General features: G+C 35.4%; 1 protein-coding gene across 2 annotated transcripts in view; it reads right to left on the minus strand.

Annotated features, from left to right (window-relative positions):
* Positions 1-13,810, minus strand: part of CSTF3 (cleavage stimulation factor subunit 3) — a 75,224-nt gene that overhangs the window by 16,661 nt on the left and 44,753 nt on the right. For both annotated transcript variants that reach the window (XM_074230438.1, XM_074230437.1), the window contains 2 exons: positions 900-932; positions 501-598 (listed from right to left, as the gene is read on the minus strand). In XM_074230438.1, coding sequence (XP_074086539.1) covers positions 501-598; positions 900-932 — 131 coding nt within the window. The remainder of the gene's footprint in view (positions 1-500; positions 599-899; positions 933-13,810) is intronic.

Below are 13,810 nucleotides of genomic sequence, written 5' to 3' on the forward strand. Positions count from 1 at the left end.
AAAACATGAAAATACAAAATTTTAAAATTAAAAGAAAATATTAAAAAATGTAAAACTATATCTCAAAAGACAAAAAGCCTGCTGAAAGTATGCATAGGAGTAGAACAATAAGTGAAAATTTTCAGGCCCCACAAAAAGTCCTGTAAATGATTTAAGGCAATGCCACACCAGGCGGCAACAATATCAATAGACTTGGTATCAAACCAAACTGAATTCCATTAAGTTTGGTGTTTCAGCACAAAAAATTTAAATGTTTTTGTGGGACCATATGAAATAACTGAGCCACTGTGGGCTTTCACTGAAACTTGAGTACTTTTTAAAATGTGAATGACTAGAAAATTCTATGGTCTAAAAGACTAATCAAATGAGGAAATCTATTATTTCAAGTCCATTAAGTTTTTCTTAACTCTTTTTAGAGAGAAGTGGATCATCATTTCACATGTAAAATTATGTTCCAGAGTTGGTTTGCATTTTTTTTTTGGCCCTTTGGTTTAACTTACTTGTAGCTGGGTAGTTTTCCCTTGGTTTCTCTGACATAGGAAAGATAACACTTCCATAAATCAATATGTAAAACTTTCATAAGGCATCTCTGAAATAACTGTGAAAACAAGAGAATGTGATCAGCTATCCATAGAAAAAAATTCACTTTACATTTCTGAGATGCAATTTATGAATTTAAATTCAGGTGAAAGAAAAATAACTCTGCATTTAAATAATTTTTCTATCCTCATAAATAAGTGTACATAAATATGAGGAAAGAACTCCCATAGTCTGTTTTCATTTATATAGTGGAGGCTTAAAGGATCAAGTCTGTTCTTTTGCTTATGGCCAGTAAATTATAACCGCAACCACCAGCTAAACAAAAGCATAATATTTTGAGTATGTTTGAAGGGGCTCACCTTTTCAACCTTGTCATAATTTTTAGCTTTAATCTGCAGAGAAATAGAAAAAAAAAGCTTTAATTTATTTTTATCTTTAGAGTAAAAGAAATACATTTCTAAACAATGTTAACAATTTTTCTTAGAAATCTTAAAATTCTTCCTTAAATAGAAAATACCATCAGAAAATGGAAGCTTTTGCTTATTTTACTTGCACAATCATTTCCATAAACTTTTAATGGTAAGGCAGATCAGGCAACCCAGAATATTATCAAATATGCTGCAAAATTGGTCCTGGGATAACCAAAACAGTTTTTTAGGGAAAATCCTGTTATAGGAGAGACCTCAAGGAAATAGAATAGACTTGAGGACACAGATCCTAAGATGTGAGGGAAAAGATAACTGGAAGAGAAAAGGAGAGACTTTTTTTAAATTTATTTTTATTAAAGATATTATTTGAGTTTTACAATTCTCCCCCCAATCTTACTTCCCTCCCCACACCCCGCCATGGAAAGCAATCTGTCAGTCTTTACTTTGTTTCCATGTTGTACCTTGATCCAAATTGGGTGTGATGAGAGAGAAATCATATCCTTAAAGAAGAGACAAGAAGTCTAAGAGGTAACAAGATCAGACAACAAGATATGCTTTTTTCCCCTAAATTAAAGGGAATAGTCCTTGAACTTTGTTCAAACTCTACAGCTCTTTATCTGGATACAGATGGCACTCTCCTTTGCAGACAGCCCAAAATTGTTCCCGATTGTTGCACTGATGGAATGAGCAAGTCCATCGAGGTTGATCATCGCCCCCATGTTGCTGTTAGGGTGTACAGTGTTTTTCTGGTTCTGCTCATCTCGCTCAGCATCAGTAAAAGGAGACTCTTGAGGAAGTTGTCACCAGAGAAGGCACAAGGGGAGAGTCTACCTGGAGCACTTGTCCTTGCTAAGTAGGCAGCAAGCTCAGTTATTTTGTCCTGCTGAAGAAATACAAGTACTAAAATACATCCTAAACTTTGGTGCTTTCGGACCAAGTAGTTACTCCAGTCTGGAGCTCTGAAGTAGCCTCACAACCTAACACAAAATACTGACTCCGCAGCCCTAACACAGAAGCAGGAATCTGTAGAACTTGCTAAGGCTATTGGGAAAATGTATTGAAGATCATATTTGATTCGATACTTGTTTTTACCAAGTAACCCCACAAATAGAGTGATGCAATGAAATCCTTGGTAAGGGACTGAGGCTAATTTCATGGAGTTTCTAAATACATGTATATGTTACAGCATTTGAATCCAATTGTTAGAGAACTGGACAGGTGGTTAATAAATATAACTGTTAGGTCTTTATATTTTAGTAATTTAAACTTAGCTCTCTTAAAGCTATAGAGTTTTCTAAGGTATGGTTTATTCCTAATGCTAAAAACATTGTAGCTGATGAGATTAAGGTATCAAATAGGAATGTGGATAGTTTCTAAGTCTAACAGTTGTAGATGTTGGAGCAGCTAAATGGTATGGTGGATAGGACAGAGCAGGAACCCTGGAGTCCTGGGGTCAAGAGAACTCCAGCTCAAATCCAGCTGCAGATCCTCACTAGCTGTGACCCTGGGGTCATGAAGAGTTAGACCCAGCTGAAATAACTGAATCAAATAGGACTGTAAATAGTCTGTAAAGGGTACCTTGCATTCTTCTTACAAAATTTAAATGTATTAAGTTTCACTTTTCCAGAGGATCAGAAGTTCAATGTTAAAGGTTTTACCAAAAGTGCAATAACTGGTGACACTATTTATACAACTTTGTAACCACTAGCCTTCAGGGATCTTCCTTAAGAAGTAATTCCTGTGTTCTACCTTCCAACCTGAACAAGCATTATTTATCAGCATTTTAGAAATAACACTTCAAATTATGAACATTCATAACTACTTTCAACATACCTATTGGTTCTCCTCCACTCCTATTTGTGGGCTAGTGAACAAAGCTGAAGGAAGTCTCACAACTGGGCTTACTGGATACACAATAAAATCTTGTATCCAACTTCAATTAGGCCCTCATTGTTGCAAAGTAGTCTTTTGATTCCCTCTAAATGATGTGTTCTATCTCATTCTCCATAGAAGTTAATTTTTAAACCTTCTTTCTTCCTTAAGTATCCCATGTCTTTCCATCTTTTCAAATGAAAATCTTACATCCGACTTTAATGAGCTAATTAAGGCAATTATATATGAATTCCCTAAGCTCCTATTTTCTTAATTTCACAAACTACTGACATTATCTCCCACTTTCCTGCCATCTCCAACCATGGCAAAGAAAGCCAACTCCTGTCTTCTTTACAACCTCAAACATTCCCCCTCGTAAGTCTTCAGCCTCTCCCTACTGTCAAATATACCCAAGTAATCCTATCCCTAATTAACCTCCACAAGAAGCAATTTGAAAAGGGTTCTACACATGTCACATCTATTTCCTCTCCTTTTCATTCAAAAGGAATTCTTAAACCCTCTGCTGGATGGTAGTCTGATCTCATCTCTCCACGTTTATTGTTCTCTTCAGTTACCTGTTGCCAAATCTATGTTCTTTTCTCAATTCATCTCGACTTATCTGCTTTCATCTTTCCTCCTGGACTTTATCCTCTCTGGGTTTTTATGCCACTTCCTTCTCCTGGTTCTCCTCCTATTTGCCAAGTATCCCTTCTTCATCTCCTTGCCTAACTTGTTATACACATCACACAGCGACTCACTGTAGGTGTTCCCCAAGATTCTACTGCAGTCTCTCTTTTCCAGGGATTTCAGGAAGCCTCTGCTATGTCTTATTATCTTTATCCACACATCCCTGGCACATAGTGAGCACCAGATAGTGTGCAAACACACATATCAAACTGAGTTGCTCCCCTGAGCTTGTCTTGCATCACCAGCTGCCTAGTGGACATTTCAACCACTTTTCCTTTTGAAGTCCTCCTCTCTTCCAAACTTGTGTCTCTGTAGAAGGTGACACCATTCTTCCTGTGCTGTCCCAAGTCCTTTCTCTCTCCAACTCGCCATCTCTTTCTTCACAACAACTTGTGTGTCCAGTCCCTTCTCTTTTCTTCGCACTTGCAGGCTTTGTCTCAAGTCTCTTGTCGCAACAGTCCATCTTAAATTCTGTTGCCAAAGTACTTTTCCTCAAGCACAGATCTGACCATGTCATTCCTACACTTAATCAACTTCAATTGCATCTAATTGTCTCTATGACAAACCAGAAACTACTCTAGCTAATGATCTTTGCTGCCTCTCCAGATATTACACTCCTTGCTTCCTGGATCTGAAATCCAGCCAAATTGAGCTTTCTTTTTTTCCCATGACATCATCTGCCTTCTCTGGTTCCTTTCTCCTGCCTGTCTTGGATGTCTGGAACCAACTTCTCCTCACTGAATCTCTTCCTCCAAAACAGCTCAAACACTGCCTTCTGCAAGATGGCAATTTCCTGATCCCCTAAATTGCTACTGCCCTCTCTCCTAAATTAGGCTGAAAATCTTTGTATTTATTCACTTTATGTTTATTTTGTATCTATTTAAATATATACTTGTTTCTTTCTCCATTAGAATGCAGGTAAGGATTGTTTCATTCTTTGTTTTCCCAGTACCTAGCAGTGACTGCACATAGTAGGTATTTAATCAATGCTTGCTTGCTTGATGGTAATAATGCTTTTCTAGTTACCATATAAAACGGAGGACTGTCTCATGTCCTCAACAGTTAACAGCCGGCAGCTGACCTCCTCATTCAACTCAATCTATTTTCTCTAAACATTCCCATTTTTCTCAGGCTTTATTCATTCTGATGAAGTTTCTACCTTTAACACTGCCAAATACCTTCTCCTCTTCCATGTTTTCCATCCTAGGTTTTCATTCTAGGAGACACAGCTAGTGCTCAAAGGCCTCTCAGTCTGGAGTAAGGAAAACCTGACTTCAAATCCAACCTCTCTTACTAGCTGTGTGACCCTGGATAATTCATTTTACCTTCTCTCTGCCTCAGTTTCCTCATGGGGATAACAGCATCCACCTCTCAGGGTTGTTTTTAAGGATCAAATGAGATATTTGTAAAATACATGGCAAACCTTAAAGCGACATATAAATACTAGCTATTATTAAATGGTAACTCTTAACTCTCTCATGCTTTGGTTTGAGAATTTTTTAATATCTTAGAAACTAAGCCTCAAGGTGGGAGAGGAGAAAGACTTTAGCTCTAAGTTAAATTTTGATCTATTAATGAATAGTACCAATAGGAAGTGCCATTTAAAAACATTATAAAGTTGGGGCTGCTAGGTGGCACAGTGGATAAGAGCACTGGTCTTGGAGTCAGGAGCACCTGAGTTCAAATCCGACTTCAGATACTTAATAATTACCTAGTTGTGTGACCTTGGGCAAGCAACTTAACCCCATTGGCTTGCAAAAACTAAAAAAAAAATACCCATTATAAAGTTAATGATTTTTTTTCACAGCACCTTGGAATATTTCTTATTGATGAATATGCTAGCATAAATGCAACTGAAGTTAACTTATTATTCAAACTATGTCTAGAAAATCACTGCAAGGCATTTACAACATTTATACCTTTTAAGACAGGAAAAAAGAATACTTTGTTTTTATATATACATATATTTAAAATGATAAAAAAAATTCATAAAACTTCATGATTTGGTCTTTCTGTAAGTACTTGGGATGTTCCTAAGTGAAAAAGAATGAGACATAAAAGGTATTTAAGATTGTTTCAAAACTTACAAGTCAAGATTTTCATTAATATTTAAGATTTAGTGCCTTGGCTAAAAATCAAAGATTTTGTTTTGGGGGAAAAAAGTTTAGTTCAGTAGAGTTTTTAATAGGATTCAAGATTTTCAGTCAATATGAGAAAAATTTTTAAACAAAAAGTTAAGATAGTAATTAACTTTAAATAAGATTTATCTTTTTAAATAAAACAAAGCATTTTAATATTTCAAATGAACTAAAATGATGTTCCTAATATTTTACAAGTGATACATGACTTCCAGGTCATTCAGTTAAAAGTCAATGCCCCAGACCTAAACAATGAAAAACTGTCTTTTGCAAATTGAGTTTTCATGTGAATTTTATATATAAAACTAATTTTCTTGCTGATGGTGGAATCTGTATTTTACTTTAGAAAGATGTAAAAACTAAGCCCAATTAAATGTCCTCTTCCTTAATGTTTATCCTTCATTCTCGAAGGAGACCATGACATCAGAAAGGTGATGCCATGATAAGCACATCAATTGGATTTGAATGAGGGGATGCTGTGCTAAGTCTGGAGCCTTACATTCTCCTTCAGAGTCATCTGGGTCCAGTGACCAGATATGAATCAGGATGACTGGAGATGGCCCTGGATGTGTGGCAGTCAAGGTGAAATGACTTGACCAAGGTCACAGTTAGTAAATGTCTGAGGCTGGATTCAAACTCCTGTCCTCCTGACTCCAAGGTCAGTGCTAACTTATTAACCCTTCTTCCTTATTTTAACTATAGACTGGTGTTTTAGTGGAGTGCCATCCATTAAATAGAGGAGCATTTTTTTTAGACTTTTTGCAAGGCAAATGAGGTTAAGTGGCTTGCCCAAGGTCACACTGCTAGGTAATTAAGTGTCTGAGGCTGGATTTGAACTCAGGTCCTCCTGACTGCAGGGCCAGTGCTCTATCCACTACACCACATAGCTGCCCCCTTAGAATTGGTAGTCTTCAAGGGTTATTTTAAAATAAAAGGACTACTGCATCTTTATTATACTTGCTCTGTCTTTTGCATGAAGACCTAGGAGCATTATATATGTCACATTCTAGCATTTTGATCAATATTTTTCATACTCAAATTTTTAAGAAAATACAGAATACTTCTAAGACATATTAAACAATGAATTTTTCCCTATAGAATATGAATTCCCAGAGAAAGGGGCTTATTTTGTCTCAGTATCTTAGCTTAATTCAGTGTTTATCACTTAATAACTGATGACTGATTGACTTAATATACAATGTCCAGAGAAGAATGATAATAGATGAATTTTTTTATGCCTTTATATATGCCTTCTGACTTAAGAATTGCTTGTCCCTGGACAAGTAATCTCTGATTCTGTTTCCTCATTTGTGAAATGGTGGCAACATCTTCATCAGAGGGTCCTTGGTCAGGATTAAATGAGAATTAAAAAGAGCATTTTTGCAAACCATTAAAATGTGATAAAAATAGCAGATATTCTCCCTCCTCAGAGCCACAGATTTTTATCCCTAAATTCATTTTTAGATTCTAAGACATCTCTTATTTCCTCTGAATCCCAGGAGAGCAAATTTGTAGTTAGAAGTCTCTCCACAAATGGCCAAAAATCTCATTTTAATCAACTTTTGAAGTGGGGGAAAAAAAAGAATATGGCTAGTGTGACGCAGTAGTGTGGTTCTACATGAACTTGGGCAAATCACCTGAGGACCTCATCTAATCATGTTAATATATTAAAATATTTATATCTCTAAATTATCGTATTCCCTAAAAAGTATTAATGCATACAAATTAGACAGATATTTAAATAATTTCCTATAAGTGGCTTTTTTTTTTAGTTTTTTGCAAGGCAAATGGGGTTAAGTGGCTTGCCCAAGGCCACACAGCTAGGTAATTATTAAGTGTCTGAGACCAGATTTGAACCCAGGTACTCCTGACTCCAGGGCCGGTGCTTTATCCACTGCGCCACCTAGCCGCCCCTAAGTGGCTTTTCTTTGAAGGTATTAAAAAAAGAGAAATTCAATTTAGAAAGACATACATAGATATACATTATATCTATGTATATATGGCATACACACACACACACACACAAAATATGTTTATAGAGATATAGCCTGGGTATATAATTAGAATTATAATTTGAAAAGATGTTCAAAGTCATCTTGTCATATTAGAGAGTACTGAATACTTTATCTAGGCAACGGTGTCTGCTCCTTGACCTCTGTTGAACTGATGTTTGAAATTAAACTATGAGTGATTATTAGTTAATGTAAATCTCTTCACTAATAGGAATATATCACATTTAATGTAAATAATAGAGTAGTAGCTTTTGTGGATTATTTCTAAAAATTATACATTCTAGGTCAACCTTTCAAATTCAGTGCTTTACCGTTTTTTTTAATGCTTGGAAATTCCTCAAATGGGATTTTCAGTCAATTATGGAGAATTCAAAAGTGCAATTTATGACCATTAGCAGACTTCATTTTCAGGTTTTTTTTTTAGATAAATCATTTTGGTTTAAAACATGGCCCATAAAATTTCACTTTCTATTTATCATGGTCTTTTCTCTCTCTCTCTGATCTCATCAACTTCTGAACATACAGCTTTTAAATCAATAGATCCAGCCCTAATTCCCATCTTACCAAATGCTGAATGTCTGCAACTGGATGTCAAGTAGTTATCTCAAATCTAACATGTCTAAAATGGAATTTATCTTCTCCTCAGATCTATATGTCCTCTAAACTTTCCCTTTTCTGTAACATTTTTATCTATGAATCCCCAGTGCCTGGCACATAGCAGACAATTAATAAATACTTGCTGAATTGAGATGATGCATTTGATTTACAAGAGCATCCATTTACAGTGTAAGCTATACTTTCAATTGAATTAAGATCAAATTTCACTTGCCTTCTGTGTGACTTTGAATACCTGAACTCAGGCATTCCTGACTCCAGGGCTGGTGCTCTATCCACTGCACCACCTAGCCACCCCTAATTAAATTAACTTATGGAAACTGGGTTATAGGGGCTATTGTTGGGAATGTAAGTAAAATTTTTTATATGGTGAATTTCAGGTGCCAGTAAGACAGCAAAATGGAAAATGTTTTATTAGCAGGTCTAAGTATGAGACTGGAGCTCAAGCTATCAAATAGCAGATTTTTGGGGCAGCTAGGCGGTGCAGTGGATAGAGCTCTGGAGTCAGGAGGACCTGAGTTCAAATCCAGCCTCAAATACTTAATAACTGCCTAGCTGTGTGACCTTGGGTAAGTCACTTAACCCCATTGCCTTAAATAAAAATTTAAAAAATTTAAAGATTTTTTTTAAAAGATCAGAACAATAAATTGAAATAACAAAAGAAGCAATTAAAGATATGAGAAGGAAGAGGTTTTGAGGAAGTCTAAGTATTTTCATAAGGCTAAGAACTAATTCTCAATGAATGTTCGCAATTGAGGGTGAAAAGAGTAAACAAAATAGAAGGCTCAAAGAAGAGGAGAAACTAGTAAAGGGTAAGATCAAGGAGCCCAAGGAAGAAAAAGGAGGAATAGTCAACAGCATCAAATACCACAAAGATAATAGAGACAAAGGATGGAGTATAGATAATTGGAATTAAGAATAAATCAGGCCTGAGAGGGCATTTTCAGGAATCCCACTAAATACAAGATTTAACAGTTCCAATTTCAAACTACTTAAAGACAAAGAAATCCTAATACTTTGGGCCTTGCCCACAACACCAAACGAAATGAAACAACAGCTGGACACACTTGGTTAATGTAAATAAACATACAATTATCCCAATGCCTAAGGAACACTTTTCAGCTGAATGACTCTGAGGCTTGCCAATACTCCATTTCACTAACTGCCCTGTACTTGGCCCATTTGTCACACAGAAAGCAAACAACTGTTTAGGTAGACATCAATCCTTTTGGATCAGAACTGTAATTATGTAAACATTCTTGTAAGTATATATTGTTTCAAAACAAGTGAAAAAATTAACTTTCAAAAATCTTGAAAATTCTAGTAGAAAAAATCTTTTTTGCTTGGAGTTAGTTTGGAGAGGGTTTCTTTGGATTGGAAAAACTATTAAAATTCTACAAGGTCATCTTTTGTCCTATCTCAAAATATGGACATACCTGATACCAAAAAAATGAGTATCTGAGTTTTATAAGCCTTTTCGACTTGATAGCCTAAGTGATATTCAAGGAAATGGAGAGGATTCATTTATCCAACCCCTCATATACAAATGTACTCTTTTTAATGTAATTATTGTTCTTTAATGCCAACTTTTATAAAATTCTCCCTAATATAAAAATCCTACTTACACAAAACATGGACTCAATGAATATACCTTTATATTCAATACATTTATCAATTTTGTTCCATATTTTCAGAAATCCTAATGGCAAGCAAGCATATTTTGTTGGATGCAAAAATACTTCATTCTACTTGGTCTTATAGTTAATTCTCCATTATGTTATTTATCCTTTACAACCAAAAAGGTGGTGTGGCTGATGTTGGCTGAGATAAGACCAATATTGTGCATTATATGGCTCTTGCTTTATAAAGCCAAGTTTGTTAAACAAAAAAGGCATATTCATTACTTTTACTTCCCAGAATCACAGTCTGAGAGTTGGAAAGTACTTCAGGAACCATCTAGTGCAATCCATGTGCAAAAAGAACTTCTCTCCCATCTGACCAGTGGGTGGCCAACCTCTATTAGAAGACCTCCTGAAACTGTCCAGCTCCTCTCCTCTCACTTTTCAACCTCATCCCTCAACTGAACTTGTCCTCTCCAAAGTTGATTTTTTAACTGACACATCTGATGGGTCTTTTTTTCATTCTTTATGTCTCCTTTGAACTTGATGATGTTGAACACATTTCCCTAGATATTTTTCCTCTAGGTTATCATAATACCCTCTCTCTCCTGATTCTCCTCTCTGCTCTTCAGACTTTTTTGTTGGCTCATTATCCACATGGAGGTGGTTCCCCAAGTCCATCCTGGGATGACTTCTTTCCCTATACTCTAATTTGATGACCTCATCAGTTCCCATTGGCACAATTTTCATTTCTTTGCAAAAGACTCAGGTATCTATATGTTCAGCTCTGGTCCTTTTCATGAGCTCCAATCACATATTATCAACTGTGTTTTGGGCATTTCAAAATGCATTTCCTATTGTCATCTCAAGTCAGTTTTTTTTTTTAAGTTTTCACAAGGCAGATGGGGTTAAGTGGCTTGCCCAAGGCCACACAGCTAGGTAATTATTAAGTGTCTGAGACCGGATTTGAACCCAGGTACTCCTGACTCCAAGGCCGGTGCTTTATCCACTGTGCCACCTAGCCACCCCATCAAAAGTCAATGTTAACAGGAAGATGTTGCAGTAGCATTGGACTTGAAGTTAGAAAGAACTGAGTTTTTGTGAGGACTAAATGAGTTGGTGTGTGTGTGTGTATAGTGTCCTCCTCAACTACATATTCCCCCTTACCCTATATATCTTGCCAAGTCTTATTGATTGTCCTTCAACATCTCCACCCCTGGAGTTGATACTCTCATCCATCACCTGGACAACTGAAATAGTTTAATTGGTCTCTCTGTCAAATCTCTCTTTTCTAACCCAAAATCCATAGCACTGCCAAGGGATATTCCTAAAGCATAAATCTGACTATGTTACTCAATCCAGTGATTCCTTCTAGCCTCTAGGATCAAATACAAATTTCTTGGTTTAACACTTAGAGCTAGCTCTTTGTAACATGGGACCAATTGTGTTTCTTTAAGTACCCTCTTTTTAGGAACTCATTCTCTTGCTCTTCCTCAACTGACAGTTTTTCTTTGCATAGGCTATACTCCCCATCTATGATGTATGACCTATTCATCTTCTCCTTAAAATCTCTAGCTTTCTTCAAAGTACAACTTAAGCACTACCTCCCATAAGAGATCTTTTTTCATTGCTGTTACTGTTTCTTCCCCTTCCCCCCCAATATATTTTTATATATATGGGTCTGTATGTATATGAATATTTTGTGTATATATGGATATGGATATTTTATTTATCCTGAAACAACTGGGAACAAAATGAGGAGTGACATACCCAGATTGGTTTCAGAAATTTCACTTTGAGAGTGATATAGATGAAGGATTAGAGAAGTTAAGAGACTAGAGATTAGCAGGGTAAAACATCCAGTCAAGAGGTGGTGAGGGCTTGAACTAAGAGGTGATATGAGCTAAATGAAGAATATGGAAGAGACAAGATCTGGCAACTGATTGAATATTGGGGAATTGGGGTGAAAGGGAAAATAAAGAATTGACTTTAAGGTTGCAAAGCTGAGCTGCTTGATTCTTAAGAAACTTATTATCAATGAAGATCACTAATCCCAAAAGCTTATAAAACTAATTTTGCAAAACATGAATATCAAGTGCATTATTCTTTAAAATATAGTATTCCACCTAAACCACCTCACATTATAGCCTTTCACCAGTACCATTTGATAGGTCAGAAAGTATATTTGCACCATTCCACCTGGCAACTTATAGGCCTACAAATTGTAATTCATTCTTCACTCTGAATTCTTAATCAAGAAAACACAATCCCCTCTTTGTAATTTGATCCATGTTATATTTTACCATTTCCCAAGGATATTCTATTATTAAAGAGCCATGTAACCCTTGCCATAGATTTCGAACAAGTGAGATGAACAAATTCATTTTTAAAAAACTTGAATAAAGAATTGATCATAAGGTTGATTAATTTTAAATTTCATTATCTAAATTATATTCCTATTCCATTTATTAATTTTTCAATTTGGTCAACACATATCTGAAATTAATGCAAGAAATATGACAAACACTAGAAAATATATTTTTATCACTTCGTTTCGATGACATGAAGACTAAATTGTGGTGAATATCTACTTTTTTCTTATTAAATCTTGTAAAGTCATTATACTCCTCACCTTTTTAGAATGACTGAGATATTGAGTTATACATTAATGTATTTGAACTTCAACTCAAATTCTGCCTTGGTCATACTTACAATTGTATGACTTGGACAAGTCACTCACCTGTCTGGTCCTCTTACCTCATCTGTAGAATAAGAATGCTGGAATAGATGCTCAACTCCTGGCTCTGAATCTGTGATCCAGTGAGCCTAACTGCCCATAAATATGCATACATGCATACTTGTAAATAGTCCATTTTTGAAATCATCATTCTTTTAAAAAATTACAATTCAATATATTTGGCAAAAACTCCCCTAAATCATTTACTTTACAAATATTATTAGCATTATGATGTGCATATTATCTATATCAGGTAATGATAAGACTTACTTTATCTAAATCTTGTTTTCTTAAGAAAAAAGGCTGTAAGGCTATGGACTAAAAATTTTACTTAAGGTGGAATTCAAGGCTAAGAGGTCTTTTCATTAGTTTGTGTATTTCAACTTAACATTTTATTCTTGAATCACATGCTCCTTATGCCTTGTATCTGATATGTTTTAATTGCTGAAGTAGATATTCCATGTCACAAAAATTTAGGAGATATACTTTTGGAATTCTGAGAAAGACCTATACAAATGCTCACTTTTTACACATCCTCTTATATCATTAAGGGAAACCAAGCAAATGCTTACATTTTACATATTTGTTAGGGACAAGAAATGGATTTTGAAATTGTTTAGAGTGGAAATTTTCTTGCCTAATCTTGGAAATAACTAGAAGTAATGCTTGCCCTACAAACTGAAATTTAATTATCTCAAATTTACATATTACCTGAAGACTAGCAAAGCATTTGAAAGATTAGTAATAATATACTTAGCATTTACATCCCAGTGTTTACAAAAGACTTTAAAATCTTTGATCCTCACAACAATCCAGGGAGGTAGGTGTTATCCCATTCTGCAGATGAGGAAATAGACTGAGAAATTATATGACTTGTCTAGGATGATGGCTGAGGCAGAATTTGAACTCAGGTCTTTTTTGAATCAGGGTCCAATGCTTTCTTCATTGCACTATATTTATAAAGCTGTGACAACTGATGTTCAAAGAGTGTGATTTGCCCATGTTCAAGAGTCTGTATTTAAATGTATCTCCTGATTTCAATTTCAATGTTTTTTCCTTTTTAAGTTGTCATAGATTATATTGATTATATATATATATATATATATAGGCATATAGAAAAATGCACACATACGTATTTTTAGGCTGATACTTTGTTAGTGAA

This window comes from Macrotis lagotis, chromosome 3, assembly GCF_037893015.1.
Source record: "Macrotis lagotis isolate mMagLag1 chromosome 3, bilby.v1.9.chrom.fasta, whole genome shotgun sequence".
NCBI lineage: Eukaryota > Metazoa > Chordata > Mammalia > Peramelemorphia > Peramelidae > Macrotis > Macrotis lagotis.